Source organism: Lissotriton vulgaris, chromosome 8 (genome assembly GCF_964263255.1).
Source record: "Lissotriton vulgaris chromosome 8, aLisVul1.2, whole genome shotgun sequence".
In the NCBI taxonomy this organism is placed as follows: Eukaryota; Metazoa; Chordata; class Amphibia; order Caudata; family Salamandridae; genus Lissotriton; species Lissotriton vulgaris.
In genome coordinates, this window is record NC_141696.1 from 20,593,843 (window position 1) to 20,616,815 (window position 22,973).

At 45.4% G+C, this 22,973-nt stretch overlaps 1 protein-coding gene across 1 annotated transcript in view; it reads left to right on the top strand.

The window, feature by feature from the left end:
* Window positions 1–19,176, top strand: part of LOC147693257 (uncharacterized) — a 40,871-nt gene extending 21,695 nt beyond the window's left edge. Inside the window, exons 4-5 of the mRNA XM_086933653.1 lie at window positions 11,386–11,487; window positions 18,980–19,176. Coding sequence (XP_086789779.1) covers window positions 11,386–11,487; window positions 18,980–18,984 — 107 coding nt within the window. The 3' untranslated portion in view covers window positions 18,985–19,176. The remainder of the gene's footprint in view (window positions 1–11,385; window positions 11,488–18,979) is intronic.
* The last annotated feature ends 3,797 nt before the right edge of the window (window positions 19,177–22,973 follow it).

Genomic DNA, 22,973 nt, shown 5'->3' on the forward strand with positions numbered 1-22,973 from the left:
AATTCCTGCAAAAATAGTGTTGAAATAAATAAGTCCCACGCTTCACAAGTTCAAAACAGGGGTGGTCCTGTAACTGGTGGTAATGACAGCTTTAGGAAAAATAATGCTTCCTTGGTATCAAAGAATGTTCCCCTTTCACGCCCTGTTGTTTTAGAACAAAGCCGACCAACACCCTGTGTGACAACCTCCAACTAGGATACCCCCAATAAATCTTACCCTGGATTCTTATCCCTATGTGGCTATTCTTACCAATGTTCCACCTTTATTGGTAGGTCAAAGAGAAACCTTCCAGATGTTAAAAAATAAGGTTATGCACTGGTTAAGGGTTAATAGACCACTGCCCGGGGAAGTGGATGGTTTGATTATCGGGGTAAGAAGGGTGAACTGGATAGGATGTACCCCGAAAAATCTGGGGGGAGAATGTATTATAATCAACTTTCAAGATCCAAGGGTGGTAGGATTGATCATGAGGCCAGGTTGGAGCACTAGCAGTGGTGGGATTGGTATTGTGGATCTCACCTTTTTCTATGCAAGACCAGTTGGCGCCCATCTTGGTGGGAATAACGAGCTAGGGAGATTCAGCTTTCCTCCACAGGCAGAGACCATCCCTTTTAATGTTCCTTTTCCACGACCACATTTTTGTTATAATCAAGTTTATAACTCTCATGATGGGATGAAAAACTTGGGGTGAGGATGTTGACGAAAATCGGGCGATTTCCTGGAAACTGGGGGCAACATGGCTAGGGGGGATATATTGGAGAATTTTGTGGCATCAATCATGGACGTAGTAGCAAGTCCAAATGAAGTGACTATTGACAGGAAGAATGAGAATTGGAGGGGGGACAGTAGGGTGTGTATGGAAAGTTTGGGGGGTGAAGAAAGGTCCATATTAAATACTACTGTTATCCAGGGAACTGATGTTAACTGTGTGGATATTGATGTAGACGAGGAAGGTAATTGTGAGAGTCTGGCCAACCTTCCGCCTATGCCAGCCGTCGAGGTGGGAACTTGTAATGGCCCTAGCCCGGGGAAGCTTTTTTCATGGAATATCGCGGGGCTAGGTACTAGACTATTGTTCCAAAATTGGATAGACTTTGTCAACGGGTTTGAAGTGTGTCTATTCCAGGAGACATGGGCTTGCGATCCGATCTTCCTTCCAGGCTATTTAAACTTTTATATTCCAGCGAGCAGAGGCCCTAGGGGTCGACCCATGGGAGGTTTAATAGTTTGGATCAAGCAAAGTCTACAAGTTAAAATAAAAGTGCTCGACCTGGGTTGCAAAGATATCCAATTGATAAGAATGGTATCGGATAAGGAGGGTGTGATAGATATATACAACATTTACACTAGGGGTACCAATACTGGGAATTCTCCCACCCTAGAGGCCCTATACACTTTCCTTGAATCACAGTCCCTGGGAAATAGAGTGGTTGTGGCTGGCGATCTAAATAGGTTCTTCGAACCGTTGGAGAACACGGAAAATCCGATAGGGCAAGAGGAAGACGTCCAATGGGGTGTTCCGAACCTAAATCTTGCACCAGTCAAACGGTGGACAAAAGACATATTGCTATTAAATGCACTATGCTTGGAATACAGGTTGAGGGCCCTTAATGGAAGGACAAAGAGCTACCAGGGAGGCATCTGTACATTTGACAATGGTCATAGTAAAAGTAGAATAGACTATGTCATTTGTAGCCTTAACCTATGGCATGGGATAGGCGATATGGAAATAAAGGGTAGATTGGAAAGCGATCATAATCCCCTTTGTGTCACCCATACTTGGTGGACGGCTACGCCTCACAAGTTACAATCGCGTAGTGAAGTACTACCTGTTATGGCCAATGATATGCGTAGAGTCAAATGGCCAAATGTGTTGGCAAATGTAGCGTCCATGGACTATATAAGTTCTGAGGTGGATACTGCAATTGCCGCCATGGAGATAGCAAATCCCGTAATACCTGGGTCCGCTTCAACGACAGCCATATATGATAAGTTCTTTTGCCTTTTAAAACCACATTTTATGAGATTGACCAATGTAAATAGAAAACCCCCACTCAAAATGGCTAGGTGGTTTAATAAGCAGTGCAGATTAGCTAGATTGGAACTGGGTAGGGCAATTAAAAGTAGGGACAGGGTCTTGATTGGTGTAGCCAGGAAACACTACAATGTTAGTATTGGCCAGGCTAAGAAAAAGTGGGATGAAGAATATTGGGATGAGTTGTTGGAAGCCTCCGGGTCAAGGGATTCCAGACTTTTCTGGAAAACTGTGGTGGGGTCGAGGTGGCACCCCTAACAACCCAGATAACAATGTCGATGAGGCATCCTGGGTTGAGTATTTCAAACCCCAGTACGCAGAGAACAGGGAGATTGTGGTTATAGAACCAATTCCAGTTGTACTTTGCAAGGAAAACTTGTTTTCAAACAAAGAAGTAGAATTTGTAATTTCCTCTTTACAAGGGGGAAGGGCACCAGGTTTAGATGGAATACCCTCTGACATATTTAAGAATGACAAGGTACGGTGGGCTAGGTATGTGACCCTACTGGGAAACGCCTTAGCTAAAGGGGCTGTAATCCCAGAAATATGGAAGGGGGCAATAATCGTACCCATCTACAAGGAAGGTGATCGGTCACTACAGACCGATAAGTTTGATTGCCACTGTCCAAAAGGTGGTGGGGAAGATGGTGGTCAACAAGCTTATGGACTGGGTAGAAGAGAACAATGCTCTTTCCCCTTATCAGGCAGGCTTTAGACGGGCGACCAGCACGGTAGATCAAATATTTCGATTTACCATGTTGCGGTGGGGGACGGTGCTCCTTGGCGAAGGCAGCCTTTATGTCGCTTTTGTAGACTTGAGGGCTGCCTTTGACTTGGTTCCAAGGAGCAAGCTCTGGGCAGTTTTGAAAGGGATAGGGTTCCCATCTGAGTTGCTCACCCTGATAATGCGACTCCATGAGTGTAACTTTGCCAAAGTTCAATGGGGGAGGAATGGGGAATCTACTGTTGACTTTCCTGTCGAGCGGGGTGTACGGCAGGGATGTGCAATGGCACCCCTGCTCTTCTCCCTATTCATCAATGGTATTGTGGATAGGATGTTGGATGCAAGTGTGGATGCACCTTCGCTAGCGGGCATCAGGGTCCCGATCCTGATGTTCGCTGACGACACCCTAATTGTGTCCAAAACCCCTGCTGGACTGCAGCGTGCCCTAAATATATTTGACACTTTTTGTAGGGAACATGGCCTCGAAGTTAATGCTGGCAAAACTAAGCTGATGGTTTTCTCCCAAAGGCGCAGACCTCAACCAAGGGTATCTCTGAATAACATCGAGCTCGAGGTAGTAAATGTTTTTACCTATCTTGGGGTAGAGATATCGAGCAAGCCAGGTTGGTCACGCCATATAGAAAAGGCGGTACTGAGACACCAGCAGATTGCAGGGGCACTTCGGGTAGAGTAAGCTAAATCAAAAACTAGGCCTATAAAACCGGTTCTCATGGTTTATGATGCCAAAGCTTTAGGGTCAGCCCTGTATGGGGCAGAAGTATGGGGTTTTGAGAGGTTCCCTACTCTACAAATATCAGAGAATAGGTTTCTGAGGGGAATTACGGGTCTCCCCCAGAGCGCGCCATTAATCCCGCTTGGCCTTGATCTAGGGAGGAGATCGGTTAGTGACCGCGCTCGATTAAGGCCTATCCTTTATTGGAGACGGCTCTGGACAACTCCAGAGATCCGACACTATGCTGATGGGTTTTTAGCCTTAATCAAATCAGATACTTTTCATAAAATATCATGGTTGAAGACACTCAGGTGTGTACTTGGTGAGCTTGGTCTCCCTAACCTTTGGGAAAATCCCTCTGGGGAAGTATTCCCAAGTAAAAATACCATCAAGGCCATCTATTGGGATCACGTAGAAGAAAGGCTCTGGAGGAGCACACAAGCCGAAACAATGGGGGGTAGATTCCTGGAAATTAAAACAAGACCTGTATTAGAACAATACTGGGACAGTATTACTGTCCCGATAGACAGGAAGTTATTTTTCCAGTTAAGGTCAGGCTCCCTCCCCCTGAGGTCATTGACGGGTAGGTGGAGGAGTTCAAACACCTCATGCTGCCCGGTGTGGTGTTCCCAACGAAAGTATAGCCCACTTCTTATTTTTGTGTGAAGCCTATGCAAACCCAAGGAGAGCATGGTTGGCTCCAGTTTGTAGAAACCTTGGGGTATCTAGCGGTGTTGAGGGGTTGAGAATTATTTGTACCTCCACTGACATGCCCATTGTGCTGGGAACAGCAAAGTACTTGGGGTGGGCATGGTCTATTAGGCTGAGGGCTTTATCTCCCAATATGAATTGAAATTTTATAGTAATTTTTATTATCCTTCTTGTTAAAGCTTGCACAACTGTTCAAAATGTATTTTTTTGTATGAAATATGAATTTTAACTACAATGTATTTTAAATGTATGTATTTTAAAATGTATGTTTGTGCTTTTATGAGTCTATAACTCGAATAAAGCTTTTTCAATCGATTAATGATATCACAGGAAGTGACATCACACACCCTTTGACATCCATGATATCACAGGAAGTGACATCACACACCCTTTGACATCCATGATATCACAGGAAGTGACATCATACACCCTTTGACATCCATGATATCACAGGAAGTGACATCATACACCCTTTGACATCAATGATATCACAGGAAGTGACATTATATGACTTTGAATCCCAGAAAGTGACGCAACAGGACCTTGAGCCTGATGACATCACAATAATTGATGCCACGCCACTCAAGAACGAAATGATTACACTTTTCAGGCAACGCAGCAGCTACTTTGCGGCGCCGCACCGCCTAAAAGGGAGAGGGCAGGAATGCCCCATATATAACATTATATGGTGCATTCCTGTCCTATCCTTGCACTGGTGTGCTTTTGGCTGTCGAGCGCAGTGAAGGCCGCTTTGCATCATGCTGCAAGTCTGCCTGCTTTCTAAGCAGGATTGTTTTGGGGCAGGAAGGGACACCTAATGCTTTTCCTCATGAATGCAGCACACCTAGAAAGAGAAATAAAAGTCAAGGAAAAATCAAGATATTTCTCCTCTTTACACCTCCCTTGGGAAGGCGTCTGATTTTGACATATTCCAGGTCTAACACTCATGGTGAATCTGGGACTGCGCCTAAATTCATGGCGGATGTGACTCCACCCATGGAACGCCTCCATGGGCGGAGCAATGGCCGCTGCGACTTCTGCTGTCTTGCGTTACTCCCGGTTTACCGAACCCCACAGGGACGTGCAAGGGGGCCATGCGTGGCTCGGTAAATCTGACTTTAGTTTTGCATTACTGTTGCGTTACATTGCGCGATGCAAGGGCAACGCAACACTTTGATAAATGTTGCACCTAGTGTATGTACTGATAAATAAAAGGGACAGTTACGTAAAACAGTTACGTAAAACATAGTTAAGAAAATGGTCAACCCCGCTCCCTGCTCCTGTGGTATCGTTCATATAATCGCTGTTCTGCCTGTTATACTCTTTCTCATATCCTGTTACTTGCCTTATCTTTGCATTGCGCCGCATTCATTGTAAGCACTAGCGTGTGCATATTAGTTTATTTTGAGCGCTCTGCCGACTGAAACCACGAGCGTGCATTTATCATTCCATTGATAACACTCTGCCGTTTGTAGCCACGAGCATGTGTTTGTTTGTTTACTATTGTACTTTAGCGCTCTGCCGAGTGAAGCCATAAGCGTGGGTATATTGACCCATTCACAGCGCTCTGCCGATTTCTGCATTTCTGCTTGTCTCACGCGCATGCCCAGCTGTTGTGTGCGCTAGCTACCACTTATCATAGCGCCTGTGTAATCTGCACATTGCAGAGGACTCCTCATTAATATTATAAGCATTGGAACCACCATCCACTCGGTGTGCCCCTTCCTGTAGCAAATTGGACTAGGATTCCATTTTGTTTGTTGTTTGTGCCTCAGAGCCCCTCCTCTCCACCCGACCCCGCCTCCCTGCTGATCCTCCCTCGCCCCTCCCCCTCCCACTACCCATATATGACAGATGCCTTTCCGCGCAGCGGTCAAGCGCAGCGGTCGCGCCCAGTTCGCGCCGAAGGTGCGCCAAAGGTAAGCCCGTCTACGCCCGTCCGCGCCTGGACCGCGCCCAGCGCCCGACCCCCTGGCCCTCGCATTGCCCGGCCCTCCCGCTTTACCTACGATGCCTCCACCCTCCTAGCCCTTAACCCCGGCCGCTCCCCCAACTGCGTCCAAGCCGCTCCTGGACACACCCATGGACCTTTCTCATGCTACTCCTGCAAATTCCTCGGCACCGACAACAACTCCGCTACGACCACACCTCAGATTCCCGACCCCAACCACCTACAATGCATCTTGCTCAACACCCGATCGGTCCACAGGCACGCCATTGACCTATGGAATCTACTAGACACCATCTCTCCGGACGTCGCCTTCCTAACAGAAACATGGATGAACGCCTCTTCCGCACCAGACATCACCATTGCCATCCCAGAAGATTATAATATCATACGCAAGGACCGTACCGGCCACACAGGAGGAGGAATCGCTATCGTCCATAAGAAATCCATCCACATCTCAACCAGCTCTGACGTCAATCTCGCAAACTCTGAACACCTTCACTTCCAGATCCTCATCGACCCCAAGACCACACTCAGAGGCACCCTCCTTTACAGACCTCCAGGACCCCGCGCACAATTTAGTGAGGACATCACGGACTTCATCACTCCGCACGCGCTCCCCTCCAAAGATTACATCCTTCTGGGAGACCTCAATTTTCACCTTGAAAAGAACAACGACCACAACTCCACCACCCTTCTGGACAACCTCGCCAACCTCGGACTTAAACAACTGGTCACTTCCCCCACCCACATCGCAGGTCACACACTCGACCCTATCTTCACCTCCAGCAATCATGTCTCCTTCAGCCACACTACGGCTCTCCTCTGGACTGACCACAGCTGCGTTCACTTTACCTACAACAAGCCCAAACCCAACAACCACCCCCAACCAACTCTGCAAAGAAACTGGAACAAAATCACCATCGACCAGATCTCCTCATCGCTTCTTCTAAACCCCCCAGCCCACTCCTCAAACCCCGACCAAGCCGCCACCAACCTCACCCTATGGTTATCCAACAGCGCCGACATCCTAGCACCACTGAAAAAACGACAAAGCAAACTTGGCAGCAAGAAGGCCTCCTGGTTCAACGATCTTAAGAAATCCAAGAAACTCTGCCGCTCCCTTGAGAAGGCCTGGAAAAAAGACCCAACCACCAGCACCAAGGACGCCTTCAAAAACGCCTCCCGCATACACCACCAACTGATCCGAAAGGCCAAGAAAACCGCCTTCAAGGACCGACTAGATAACAACGCCCACAACAGCAAGGAACTTTTCAACATCGTCAAGGAATTTACCAATCCCTCGGCCAACTCTAACGACATCACCCCCTCTCAAGCCCTCTGCGACTCCCTAGCCTCATTCTTCCACAACAAAATTGCAGACATCCACAACAGCTTCGACAACCAACCCGGAGACCAACCCACCCAACCATCTGCTGGACCTTCACCCCCCTCGAACATCCTTAATGACTGGAACACAATCTCCACTGAGGACACCATCCGCCTGATGAACTCCATCCACTCAGGATCCCCCACAGACCCATGCCCTCACCACATCTTCAACAAAGCAGACTCCATCATAGCACCGCACCTCCGAGACGTCATCAACTGCTCCTTCTACTCCGCCACCTTCCCGGAAAGCTGGAAACACGCTGAACTCAGCGCCCTTCTGAAAAAACCCACAGCGGACCCCACCGAACTCAAACTACCGCCCCATCTCGCTCCTTCCATTCCCGGCCAAAGTCATCGAGTAAGCTGTCAACAACCAGCTCGCCGCCTTCCTCGAAGCCAACAAATCCCTCGACTCCTCACAGTCCGGCTTCCGAGCTAAACACAGCACTGAGACCGCCCTCATCGCAGCAACAGACGACATTCGAACCCTATTGGACAATGGAGACACAGTCGCCCTCATCCTCCTCGACCTCTCCGCAGCCTTCGACACAGTCTGCCATAGCACCCTTCTACAGCGCCTCAGAAACATCGGAATCCATGGAAAAGCACTAGAATGGATCACCTCGTTCCTCACCGGAAGAACCCAGAGAGTCCGCCTTCCACCATTCAAGTCAGAGGCCACTGAAGTCATCTGCGGCGTACCACAAGGATCTTCACTCAGCCCCACCCTTTTCAACGTATACATGAGTCCCCTCGCGGCCATCGCCCGCCAACACAACCTCAACATCATCTCCTACGCGGATGACACTCAACTGATCCTATCACTCACCAATGACCCTAGCACCGCCAAAACTAACCTACACAAAGGAATGAAAGAAGTAGCCGAATGGATGAAACACAGCCGCCTGAAACTGAACTCAGATAAAACAGAAGTCCTTATCTTAGGTACCTCCCCCTCTGCATGGGACGACTCTTGGTGGCCAGAAGCCCTTGGAAAAGCACCCATCCCGACAGACCACGCACGGAACCTGGGCGTCATCCTGGATTCCTCACTTTCGATGAACAGACAAGTCAACGCCGTCTCTTCATCCTGCTTCAACATTCTTCGCATGCTCAAAAAAACATTTCGTTGGATCCCCACCGAAACTAGGAAAACGGTCACCCACGCTCTGGTCACGAGCCGACTGGACTATGGAAACACCCTCTACGCCGGTACTACCGCTAAACTCCAGAAAAAACTCCAACGAATCCAAAACGCCTCAGCCAGGCTCATATTAGACATCCCGCGTAAAGAACATATCTCTAGCCACCTGAAAAACCTCCACTGGCTTCCCGTCAATAAGAGGATCACTTTCCGGCTCCTAACCCACGCACACAAAGCACTCTACGAAATCGGACCAGAATGCCTCAACACACAACTGTCCTACTACACCCCCTCCCGCCAGCTACGATCATCCAACCAAGCCCTTGCCACTGTACCTCGCATCAACAAAACCACCATGGGAGGTAGATCCTTCTCCTACCTGGCAGCTAAAACCTGGAACTCACTTCCCACTTACCTTCGCCTTACCCAGAACCACCTAGCATTCAGAAAGCAACTTAAAACGTGGATATTTGACAAGTAATTCCCCACCCCTCCTCAAGCGCCTTGAGACCCTCTGGGTATGTCGCGCGCTATATAAATCCTCTGACTTGACTTGACTTGAATATGCAACAATGCATTAATATACCCTCCATTAGTGCTGATTCGACATGCATTTCTTTTCATGCATTACTTTTACCAAACAGAGTGTAATTTCCCAATCAGAGCTGTAGAAATTAACAGCACCATTACTGCATGGGTTACATGCTGTTCAACCCTCTTTTGCCACCTGTGAGGCCAGAGTTTGCAAATGCAGTGCTAGGGGTCTGAAGCGGTAACCCCAGAGACGCACCCCCTGGTGAGCCCTAAATGATGTGAGGTCTGCAGATCAAAAGACAAAAACAAGGGGGTGCTTGGCCACTCCCCTCTACAGAGGTATGAGCTAGCTGTGTTCATATAGGTGTGATTTACCCTTTCAATGTGTATATCGGTCTCTGTCCCACAGTGGGGGTGAGAGGGATAGAGAGACCGTGAGACAGACCAAGAGATAGACAGGCAGAGAGAGAGATGGTGAGGAGGAAAGGAGAATGAGAAAGCGAAAATTGTGAGTTACAAAGAAGGACAAATTGGGAGAGAAGATATTGAGAGGGCAAGTGAGATAAGAAGAGAGATCAAGAGGCAGAGGGTGAGGAAAGACAGAGATTAGAGGATAGATGGAGAAACACGAGAGAGAAGAGTGGAACAGTATGACACAGGGGAAGTGTGAGATGCAGCGAGAGAAGGTTAGAGGCGTGGAAAGGGGAGATTTCGCAGATTACCAGAGAAGGAAAAATGGTGTGAAAGAGAAAAGAAATCCAAAGAAGCAGAGGATTCAGAAGGGAAAAGAGAGGAGGGAGAAATTCATACCAATTGATTTCCATGCATGGTCCTTCACACTCACATACCTTTTCACATTCACACATGCCATTCACATAAACATCACATTAACAATACCCTTATCAGTTCACATACACCCCATTCACATTCACACACACCACTCTGATTCACATACCACTCTGATTCACATTCACACATACCACTCAGATTCACACACACCACTCTGATTCAAATACACCCCTTCACATTCACACATACCATTCTGATTCACATTCACACACACCACTCTGATTCACATATACCCCTTCACGTTGTCCCATACCCTTTAACATTTAAACCTACCATACACTTTCAAATGAATCCTGTCGTATTCAAACATGCCCATTCACTTTCATGCATGCCCCATCACATTCACACATACACTTTCATCACATTTACCCTTTCACACTCGCACATGCCCTTCCATATTAGCACGCCATTCACATTGAATTTTACCCCTTCACATTCAATCATACCCTTTATATTCATATAGGCCTTTCACATTCACACATAGCTTTGATTGTTCATATATACCCCTTCACATTCACGAATACCCTTCACAAATACTCGTTTACATTCACACATGCCCGTTTACATTCAAAAAATACCCTTACACACTCACACATACCATTTCCATTCATGTATACCCCTTTATATACAAACATACTGTTATATCCAGGCCCGGACTGGCCATTGCAGGCACCGTGCAATCCCCCTGTGGGCCACAATGGTGGGGGCCGATTTTGGGCCCCTGGGGGCCGTTTTTGTGACCGGGCCGTTTTTGCAGTATAGCTGCAAAATCGACCCTGTAACAATCTGCCGAAAAGCGGCCCAGGCAAGGAGTTGGAGCTCTGTCTCCCCCTCCCCCTTTTCCGGAGGGGGGGGGTGGGGTTTGGCGGCCGGCCGGCCGAGCACTTTGCCAGGGCCAGTTTTCGTTCCCAGTCCGGCCCTGGTTATATCCTGCCTATTATCATATGTATCCCAGTTTACCTTTTTCCTGGATTTCCAGCGATAATTGCACATTCATCAGCTATTGCTGGCATTCCTATTGCTTTTGAGATGAGCGTCGCTGATAGCGTTCTATCTTCGCGATAGAAACCAGCGATAGCCGGCGATAATTATCCTAGCGCTAAGTGCGTAGCGATAATTATCATCGGTTGTTGGTGATGGTCCCCAATGAAGGTTCAAGGTTCTGAGGGAATGGCGTATTGACTCACGCCTGCCATTAATCATGAACATCTTCCGGCAATAAAATGCTATTTCATTACTATGGTGACAGAATGGGGCACTCACAGGTTTTTACCATGTTAATGTCTATTCATACTGCCTTATTTCTCCATTCTAGGTGTAGGAATGTGCGCTAAACTGTGTGGACCAGACAAACCTTGTCCTAACGGAAAGACCTGCATAATCAATATTTGTGGAAGTCACTGCGTACCAGGACTCGGTGAGTGTTCATGCATGATAGGAAATGGACAACTTCAGAAAAGAAGGCTGGCAGCAAGTCTTGTGGTCCTGCCATGGTGGGATCCCTCCTCCCAAGGGATGTGAGGGTCCCATCCTGGGCTGTGAATCTGCCTTGAGCCTTTCTCTGATGCAATAAAGCCTTAATGCATCTGTGTCTTATAGTAAAATGGAGGCATGTGATGTGATCATGAGACTGATCACTGGACACACAGCGTTGGCGAAGATGATCAAATATGATGTGTCAGTTGTACATATTTTGTTTATAGTGTGCATTAATTTATAACTAAGGTATAGTCTTATTTGTATATTTTATGTTTTGTGTTTATAAAGGGCAACATTACTATTTAAGTCTGTTTGTTGGCAGTTCAAAGCAAAAACAGACTGCAGGCGCTGCTGAATCCAAAAGCACCGACACATAGAACTACATTAACACTGGACACAAGGCCTGGGAAATATAGCAATGGGATCAGTTAGCATATTTAATTCCGAACGATGTCACTAACAGGGACATCATACATATATATATATATATATATATATATATATATATATATATATATATATATATATATATATATATATATATATTAATCTCTCATAGTCCACACTTAGAACTGAACCAGTCCCTTTGAAATGAACAACAGTTTAGCATAACCCCAAAGACACTTTAAAAAATCATTTTTTGTTTGCTTTACAATTCTATAAATCAGATTCTAGATATCAACTGGTGGTATACCTCAAACAAAGCTGAAAGTCACACTGGGGCATATATACAAAGGCTTATTGCCGCAGGAACCTCACTTCTAGAGACGTTCCTTTGGCCATTAACTCTTCACGTTAATAACACTGCGACGTTAAGCCACTTAACATGGCTTAATGCCGCCTTGTAAATGCCCCCTTTCACGCTACAATTAGTGTGAAAGGGCTGGGAAAGGTTGTTGCATTGAGCATTCGGTTGCAACACTTTGATGTTGACCCTGCTCCCTATTTACAAGGGTGGTGTAAATAGGAGGCAGCCCCAAAATTAAGACAAAAAAAACCCCAGGTCTAAACCTGGCGAAACAAGGAGAAATTGTTTCTTTCTCCTTTTTTTGCGGTTTCTATCTGTGTTGCATTCTGCAGCATAAAAAGCAAGAGCGAATCGCCATGAATGATGGTTCATTGCAGGAAGGTGTCCCTTCCTGCACATAAACAACCATTAAAAAATGACAATTTGCAACTTGTAAGTGTTGTGCACAATGCAGCACACATAGGAGTTATTAATCTCCATTAGTGATTGTGCAGGAAGGGACACCTCCCTGCACATAAACAATCATCCCCTCAACACAGACACCTTTTCACTATGATGCAAGGGTTCCTGCGTTGGTGCTAGGCAGCTGAACTTAGAGCCAGCGCTAGAGGAAATGCAGGGCTACGCTGTATTATCGTAAATACGGCGCAGCCCTGTCTTTTCAGAATGGCGCAGTGTTAGCAATTTCGGCTTAACGCTGCGCTCCACCATCCCCTTGTAAATATGCCCAACTGTTCTTAGACGTGTAGAACTTGGTATGACCCCTTTAAATTGTGTTTATGGAGTCGACAAGGTATTCATTAGGTGGTAGAAGGGTTAATGGTAAGTCCGATAAGAGATTTCCAAGAAGCGACCGAGGGCCTCCAGTGCACATCCAGGGACTGCTCCCAGTGGGCTGGGTTTAAAGAGCCCTGAAGCCAGATTACACAAGTACAGCGTTATTCCATCCACGCAGCCACAGGGGACACTTCCCGGATTCCTTTTGCCTCAAGTAGGGGGAATGAAGGGAGTCCCCGCTCTAAATATAGAGGGGGGTCTCTCCACACCCCCAGGTTCACCCCCGTCTTGTGTCCGCAGCATCTGTCTAATGAAAGACTGACTGCACAGAAGGAGGTGTGGAGGAGGCACATGTAAGGCTGCAGTCCCAACCCCACCCCTGCGGAGACGAGGGTGGGTGTAGGTAATGCCTACAGCTCCCCTCCGGCTCCACAGCCTCTAGGTCACCATTTATGGCTTTAGTGCCCCAAATAAATGCCAGCTCCACATACCGACCATCATATCAAATATCCGTCCGTTTCTAGGCGCGTGGTCACTTCTGATAAACAGGACTGCCCTGGACGGTGATCCCCTGAAATACCAGGGTTAGTAAAAGTGACATCACACACCCTTTGACATCAAGGATATCACAGGTCAGGCAGTAACATCACACACCCTTTGACATCAATGATATCACAGGTCAGGAAGTGACATCACACACCCTTTGACATCAATGATATCACAGGAAGTGACATCACACACCCTTTGACATTAATGATATCACAGGAAGTGACATCACACACCCTTTGACATTAATGATATCACAGGAAGGGACATCACACTCTGACAGGGGCACTGAGTGAGTTCGTGAGAGAAACAAAGAGAAAGAACTGAGACAAGGGAGACAGAGGAACAGTTAGTGACAGAAATGAAGAATGCAATGGAACATACGGTGGGGAGAGAGAGGGAGAGAGGGGACAGGTGAGAGACGTAGAAGAGAGGCACACACATCGCTCACGTTCACATAAATCATGTCGTATACAAACATACCCATTGAATTTCATGCATGACCCTTCACACTCACACATACCCTTTCACATTCACACATACCATTCACATACATGAAACAGCCTAATTTGTGCATGACTAAGCACAGGCGGAACCATGCCGGTCTAAACCACGCATATGCCTTTACCACGCATATGCCTTTACCACACATATGCCTTTACCACACATATGCCTTTACCCCACACATGCCTTTACCACACATGTCTTTACTACACATATGCGTGGTTTAGACGTTAGTAGTAGTTAGCACTCATTACTCGAGGAGAATGGCGGAGGGTCAGAGGTGACTTCCTGCCTGCACGAGGAACGGCTTGGTGAGTATGATTTCTGGGAGTTAAGGGTCGGGTAACTTTTTAGGGCTTTAAGGCTCAGGGCCGGTGGTCAGGATACTTTATAGGGCAGAGAGGCCGGTTTTAGGGCTCAGAGTGGGGGCCCAGGTAGGTTGCAGGTCCGTGTTTTAGGCCTTCAAGACAGGGGTCAGGGTACTTTTTACAGCTGCAGGGACGGTTTTAGGGTGGGAGTCTGGGGTGTTTTTTTTATGTCCAGGGCCAAGGTTTTAGGGCTCAGGGCAGGGGGTGTTGGGGTCAATTTCAAAGCTGGGAGCTGGGTTTTAGGGCTCTGGCCCGGGGGGAGGGGCAGGCTTCATTTTTAGAGCTGGGGTCCGGGCTTTCAGAAGTCGGGGTGGGGGGCTGGGGTATTTTTAGGGCTGGGGTTATACTCCAGGCAGGGGGCATACTCCGGGAAGGGGGCTGGGTTTTAGGACTGGTTTTAGGACTATGGGGAGGCTAGGGCATAACTTTAACTGCACATACGCCTTTACCAATTATGCTATCTCAACTAAATCAGTTGTAAAGGCATGCGTGGTAAAGGCATGCGTGGTAAAGGCATGCATAGTTAAGACAAGGTTGTTGTTAAGACCGCGTTCAGGCATGCGTCGTGAGGGATTGCACCCCTTCACATTCACACATGCCACTCTGATTCACATATACCCCTTCACGTTCACCCCTACCCTTTCACATTTAGACCTACCATACACTTTCAAATAACCCCGGTCATATTCAAACATACCCATGTAATTTCACGCATGCCCCATCACATTCACACATACACCTTCATATCACATATACCTCTATGCATTCACTAATACCCTTTCACATTCACCCTTTCACACTCGCATGTTGTTCATATATACCCCTTCAAATTCAAACATACCCTTTACATTCACATATATCCCTTCACATTCAAGCATGCCCATTCACACATAGCTTTGTACGTTCATATATACCCTTTAACAGTCATGCATACCATTCACAAATACTTTTTCATATTCACACATCACACAACCGTACACATTCACACACACCAATAACATTCACAGATACCTGTTTCATCATACCCCTTTACAGTTATGCTTACCCCGTCACGTTCTCACACAGGTTGTAATATTCAGTCATACTCATGCTTATCACTTCACATTCAAAATTACCCCTTCACAAACACAGACCACCCTGATTCACATTTACAAGTTCACGTTCACTCATACCCTTTCACATTTAGACCTACCATACACTATCAAATAAACCCTGTCTTATTCAAATCTACGTATTCAATTTCATGCTCCAGCACATTCACATACTTTCGTATCTTATATGCCCCACATTCACATATATTCTTTCACATTGACATTTACTTTAACACTCACACATACCCTTTGACATTCACGTTGTTAGCATTCACTTACACCCCTTCACATTCAAACATACCTCTTCATTCACATTTATCCTTTCAAATTCATGTATGTCCTTTCACATTTACACATAGCTTTGTATATTCATACAAACCCCTTCATATTCACCCACACCCTTCACAAATACTTTTTAAAATTCCCATATGCCCTTTTATATTCACACATACCCTTCCACATTCACACATACCATTTACATTCACATATACTCTTTTATATTTAAACATACCCTTCCACATTCACACATACCATTTACATTCACATATACTCGTTTATATTTAAACCTACCCCTTCACATTCATGCACACCCCTTCAGTCACACACAGCTCTTAATATTCATGCATACCCCTTTGTACTTGTGCATACAACTTCTTTTTCAAAATTACCCCTTCACATTCTTTGATACTCCTTCCCATTCATGCACACCCCTTCACACCCCACTATGGCCCTTCAGGTCCATTCTTATCTTGTGACAATCTTGCATTTCCTCTCACATTTATGCGTTCACCGTCGGATTCATGCTCATTGACTTACATTCACATATTGCCCTTCGCTTACAGGCATATCCCTTCACTTTCTCACACACCCCTTGAAATTCACACATACCCCTTCATGTTGATGCACCCCTTCACATTCACATATAGCACTTCACACTCAAGCATACCCCCTACATTCATTCACTACCCATCACATCCACTCATAGGTTCACAATGACATTTAAACCATCACATTACGAATTTAAATCTGGCCTGGGTTTTCTTGCATTTCCTCCGAGGTGGATCTGGCCTGGCAGTACAGAGTGGACTGTTCCTATTGGAGTGGAATCAAGACTGATTTACATATGGCCAATCTTTGTTTAAAGTAGCACATTGACAAAAAACAAGGGTCTGAAATGTGGCCCAGTAATTACCAAATGAAGATTAATTCCTGCATTCCACCCATCACCAGTGATTTTTCTCAATACTAGCCTTAGACCTCTGCACCTTGTGACTTTTAGCAAGAGTTACGTACCTGGGGTCTGATTCACAAAAGTAAACTGACTAAAGTATAACTTTACGACTTTCGGTATTCACAAAGGCCATTTAGGAGTAGTAAAGTTAGACTTTTGTCCCAGTTAAACTTAAGTTTTGATCTTGGGGCCTAAGAGTAGGTTGGAGCATCTGATGTCATGAGCACCAAAGCATAGATATTGTCACTACTTGTACACCGGCCATTCTGGTGACTTGTCCATATTTGACAGTGGACTGCATAATTTATTCTTGCACCCACTATGGCTTGAATGGTGGGATAGCTAGTGTTGTCAGCGATGAAAGAAATTCCTTCGCCTAAAACTCAAAGGTGAAAGAAGCAGCCCTCCGATGCCTCAGTAATCAGGATCTTGAAGGAAATGTCCTCATCAAATATCATACCAAGATCTGTAAGTCCTGAAAGAAGCTGGGTTGAGACCCAGTGTGTCAAGTCAGCAACCTCAGAATCAAATAGATGACCCAGATAACCCAGCACCCTTAGCAGAGTTATGTTTGAGTTACATTTAAGGCATTTTCTTGTCATCCAGCATGCAAGTGCTCTGAATCCCCTTTTTTAATTTATTATGGACCCCAGTGGTGTTTCTATCAAGGTTTAGAACCAACAGGGTATAAGACATAATTGAAAGATGGTATGTAGTAAAGCGATTGGGAGGAGTTACATACAGATTGAAGAGTCCTGCTTAATGAGGACTCCTGCTGGTGTCTGCAATATGTTGGTAGCCAATGACTTAAGGGGTGTGATGCAGAGCTCCTGGGTACAGCCCACTAAGAAAGACCAGTCCAACCCTTGGACTCCCCTTTGATGCCCGGCCTTACAAGTCAGAATAAATCTGGTCATTGGCTGTTGAAAGGTCAAGTAGACTCAGTGGCAGCTCTTCCTCGGCCAATGATCATGCAAAGCTCTTTTTGAACAGTTATCAGGACCACAGTAGTGCAGTGCTGAGCCCTACAACCAGCTTGACCTGGGTCTAGCAAAGGTGCAAGCATTCCTTCCATCACATTTTGTATGTTTGATGTACAGCCTTAAGTGGCAAAGTTATGCTCAGACGCGGGTCCCGTTCTCACAGTGCGACTAGTAGCAACCTACACCCGACTGATGAGCCCCAATTAGTGCGAAACTAGTCTTGCATTACTTGTGTTATGGTTCAGGAAGGAACTCCCCTGGCTGTTCGGGCTGGACTGTTCCTATTGGCGCAGGGTCAAGACTGGTTTGCATATGGTGCTACCTGAGATGGCATGATGGGGGAAAAAAGGATGCTGGATTAGAATGCTAGTGTGTCCGTGGTCATACACTTTGAAAGCATGTCTACCATCATCTTTTGTGTTTAATAAACTACTGAGGACGTCACATGGTATCTGTGCTCCTATTTCATCTACATGGAAATCTTCAAAGCATAGATTTAGGCAAAGGTGTAATGGAGCAAGGCGAGAGTTTCATCGCCGAAACGCGTTGGGTTTTGTTCCATACTTGCCGTGTATCACATGCTGGAACTTTAATGGAATAAATCTATTTTGAGCACACGCACTGTTTTGTGGAATTCTTTGGAACCTACTGGATTGGATGTGCATATGCACAGCGGCCGCTGTGCTTGGTGGCAAACAATATAAATATATATATATATATATATATATATATATATATATATATATATATATATATATATATATTCCTATTCTTCAGTAAAACATTTTGCCTTAGGAGAGAGCACTTCTCCCACACCCCATCAAAACTGAGTGATCCAGCCCTTGGCTCAAATAAATCTCTGCCCATTTTGAGGGAGGGAGGGGGTGATATTAGAGTTCCCGTTAGTGGGATTTATGACTGCGGGTGTCTCTCCATTCATAGTGGAGGAATCAACAGTAAATCTATTTGTTGCTACCAGGAATCCCTTTTTGAATATGTGGCAGACTGAATTGGAGATTTTTTCAGTACACTTCTAAACAAGTCAAGAGCTTCTGGTCAAGGTTAAACATTGGCCAGGTTAACCATTCTTATGCAGATTACCTAGTTGTGCTGCCTCATTGATCCTTAACTTTGCTTACAATCATGCATGGCCTTTTATTGAATTGTATCCTTGTTTTTCAGAATAGGATCATCTGCATCCAGGGTCTCAACATTCGATGATGTCCACCAGGCCCTGGGTCTTCTCTCTTCGCGCCAATTGAGAACGAAGCAGTTGCGGCATTGTTTGCGGATGCTGTTTGTCGCAACTTGTCATTTATGATATTGCTTGGTACACTGATGCAGAACAGGAAAAATAAAGATGTCTTTTAATATCAGAATCCTGCTCTTTAATATATTGCAGATAGAGTTTCATGCGTTGACTACAAAAACCTTCATAAATTCATAACATACGCATTCATGATGCATACCGTTGTTGTGAAGGGTCTTGTGGGCTTGGGTGAGCAGTATATAATATTTTCATATAAAAATACAACTTGAAAATAAATTATTCAAAATACATTGAACAGACAATTACAACATTTCTAAGTTTATATTTAAAGTCTTATATTGTTATTGGTGAAGTCAAACAATCAATCAGGGGCTTGTATAGCGCAGCTACTCACCCGTGAGGTCCTCCAGTCACTGGGGGAGGGGCTGCTGGCTCTTCAGGGTGTAGGATCATTAGAAGAGCTAGGTCTTGAGGGCCTTCCTGAATTGGGTCAGTGATGCAGATTACCTGAGGTGGAGGGGCGGGGTGTTCCAGGTCTTTGTGACGAGGAAGGAGAACAATCTTCCTCTGGTTCTGGTCTTGGGATCCTGGGGACGGAGGCTAGGGCAAGTTGGGCGGAACAGAGTTGTCTGGTGGGTACGTGGAATGCAAGGCAGTGGTCAGGTATGCTGGTGCTTCATTGTGGAGAGCTTTTTAGACATATGTGAGGAGCTTGAAGGTGATACTCTTGTTGACGGGGAGCCTGTGGAGTTGTCGGAGGAGTTGGGTGTTGTGGCTGTGGCGAGGGATGTCGAGGACCAGTCTGGCTGCTGTATTTTGGACGTTCTGTAGTTTCTTGAGATGTTTCTGGTTGACGCCGGCGTAGAGTGCGTTGCTGTAGTTGAGTCTGCTGGTGATGAGTGTGTGTGACCGTATTTCTTGATTCTGTGAGGATCCATCTGAATGTTTTTCAAAGCAGGCGGAGCGTGTGGAAGCAGGCTGAGGAAACCGCATTCATTTGAGGGTTCATTGTGAGCTAAGAGTCCAGTATGATGAGGTTGCGTTGCATGGTCCAACTGGGTGGGAGGGGATCCCAGAGCGGCTAGCCACCATGAGTCATCCAAGGCTGAAGGGGTGGGTCCCAGAATGAGTACTTGAGTCTTGTTTGAGTTCAGCTTAAGGCAGCACCTTTCATCCAGGTAGCAACGACCTTCATTCCGCTGTTGGTTCTGGTAGTTTTGGGTTCGTTGGTGAGGGAGAGGATCAGCTGGGTGTCGTTAGCATAGGAGATGATGAGTTTGTAGCTTCTGACGATGATTGTGAGGGGGTCCATGTAGATGTTGAAGAGGGTGGGGCTCAGGGAGGAACCCTGTGGCACTCGACAGCTGATCTCTGTTGGTTCTGAGAGTAACGGGGGTGGGTTGACTCGCTGAATCCAGCTGGCGAGGTACGAGTGGATTCAGTCTAGTTCCTTGTTGCGGATGCAGGCGTCGTGGAGTCTCGTCATTGGGGTGCAGTGGGAGACAGTGTCGAAGGCAGCTGAGATGTCCAGTAGGATGAGGACTGAAGTCTCACACCGGTCAAGGAGGAGGGAGCGTATGTCATCAGTGGTGGCGAGGAGTGTGGTCTTTGTGCTTTAGTTGCTACGGAATCCTGATTGGGAGGTGTCCAGGACGTAGTTTTCTTTTAGGAACGCAGGCGAAGTTGAGCATGAACGGCCTTCTAGATGACCTTGGCTGGGAAGGGGTGGAGGGAGATCGGTCTGGAGTTCCTGAGGTCAGTCTGGTTTGAGGACAGCTTCTTTAGCAGGGGGTTGATCTTGCCGGGTTTCCAGCCATAGGGGAAGGTGGCGGATTTGAGGAATCAGTTGATTGTGCGGCAAGGCTGAGGGGCGATGGAGGCGGCTGCTCTGTGGAAGATGTCGTGCGGGCAAGGATCTGAAGGGGCTCCTGAGTATGCTTTTCATGGTTAAGTGATATTCTAGTTAGGTATTCTCCAGTTATAGATGAATGTAGTAACTATAACTTGCTTACTAGCCACGTATGACTTTTGCCCGCTCATGACAGCACCTATTACATCGCTCAGGACTTGTTCTGTGTTATCATCGATAACATCCATAATTACATCTGAAAGACAGGATTAATGACATCCCCATCCATGGCAAATGTTTTTTGAGATTAAAATGCAATTTTTTAACTTACATTTACATCTAACTTTAGTATCACTTTAAATTTTAATCATACTTGTATGTATATACGAAAAAATGCTGCCCTGTTCTGCCCACGACCCTCTCACACAGCCAGCGCTGACTTCCCCTGGGCAACTGATAAGAAATTCAGATGTAACTGAGACTCAGCACATGTTTCGAATAAAAAAAATAAATCAGCATATATATGTTCATTTGCATAGCGTTGGACACAGATTACACATTTCAGTCAAAACAAAACCTTTCTCTCACCAGCATTTTGTAAGTTTTTCTAAAACTTTGATCTTATTCAGCCATCTTGAGTCACAGTACAGAACATAAAATAGGATTACAAACTTTGTTACAACTTTCGGATACAAACAGCTGTCAAATTTGAGTAAGGTTTCTTTATAACTAATATATCACTGAAAGTCAAACACTATAATATTGCACATATACTTTCCCATATTCAAACTTTCAGAAAATTCTCACAATCACTAATTAAAGATTTCTTTTAATTAAAAATTATACCAATCTAGTCCCAGTGGACATTTGGTCATTATAGATGGTTTATACTCCAAAGGCAAAAACAAACCTCAAAGTCACAAAAAAAGCCCCTTTGGATTGATACACACTTATCACACTATTTGTACCAAAGTCGTACACAAACCGCCTCTCACCAGTAGGATGTCAATGGACACAGGGGATGCAATCAAAGATAAATCTGAGAGAATAAAAATCTAAAAAAATACATATTTATTCCTTAACAAGACCCTTTACCTATCATTATGCATTCAAATTACCGACGTTGACAGAATAGTGATAGACCACGTATTTTACAACACAATAAACCTAAACATCCCCAAAGTTACTCTGAGTATCTGTGCAAAACTGTCTGATAATCTGGGTATATCATACCAAGTGTACAAAAAAGAAACCAACTATGACATTTTACATATACAAAAAAAAGTAAATGAAAGGAGAAACCGTTCCAATTTAGAGACAGCTTATCAATCAGTCCATTGTCATGGTGTTGCTACATTGATATACCCTTATTGATCCAAATGAACCCACCGTTCTTTGCCCTGATTCAGACCTCCTGGATAGTTAGTTTCCAATGAGATAATGTACTCCAATTCTAACTTTGTCAGGAATTCTAGTCTAACACCATCTCCTGGTTTCATTTCAACACAATCGATGCACACAAACATGAGTTTAGTTGCATCACTATTATGTTCAAAAAGGGGTTGTTCGAGAATTCTAGAATTCAGAGTTGAGGTTGTGGTTTTAACATGTGTTCTTTATTAGATATCCATTAATGCCTTTATTAGATATCCATTAATGCATTTTGCCCTCTCAAACAGGTGTTTCTTCTATTGCTGATAATGTTGCCTCAGACCTCATCAGGGCCACAAACATAAATATAATCACAATTTAGGGAGGAACACCTAAAAGTATTTAAGAGCCCATCACCTGGGTCAGAGTCCCTTAAAATTATCACATGATCAACTTCGGCCCTATGTCTATAAGAGTGAGCACTTTAGGTCAGAATTAAACATTGTGAGTCAATGTATTTACAAATTCCCATCAATATGGTATTCGTTGTTAAACACTGAGTCCATTACTATTATTCATAAGTCAAGGTACTTGTCAAGTCACCCTCTGACAGTGACATACTGGTGTCACCATTCATAGATGTGACCGCTGGGTCCATGTAGTAGTCACAAAAGGTCAGACTCGCC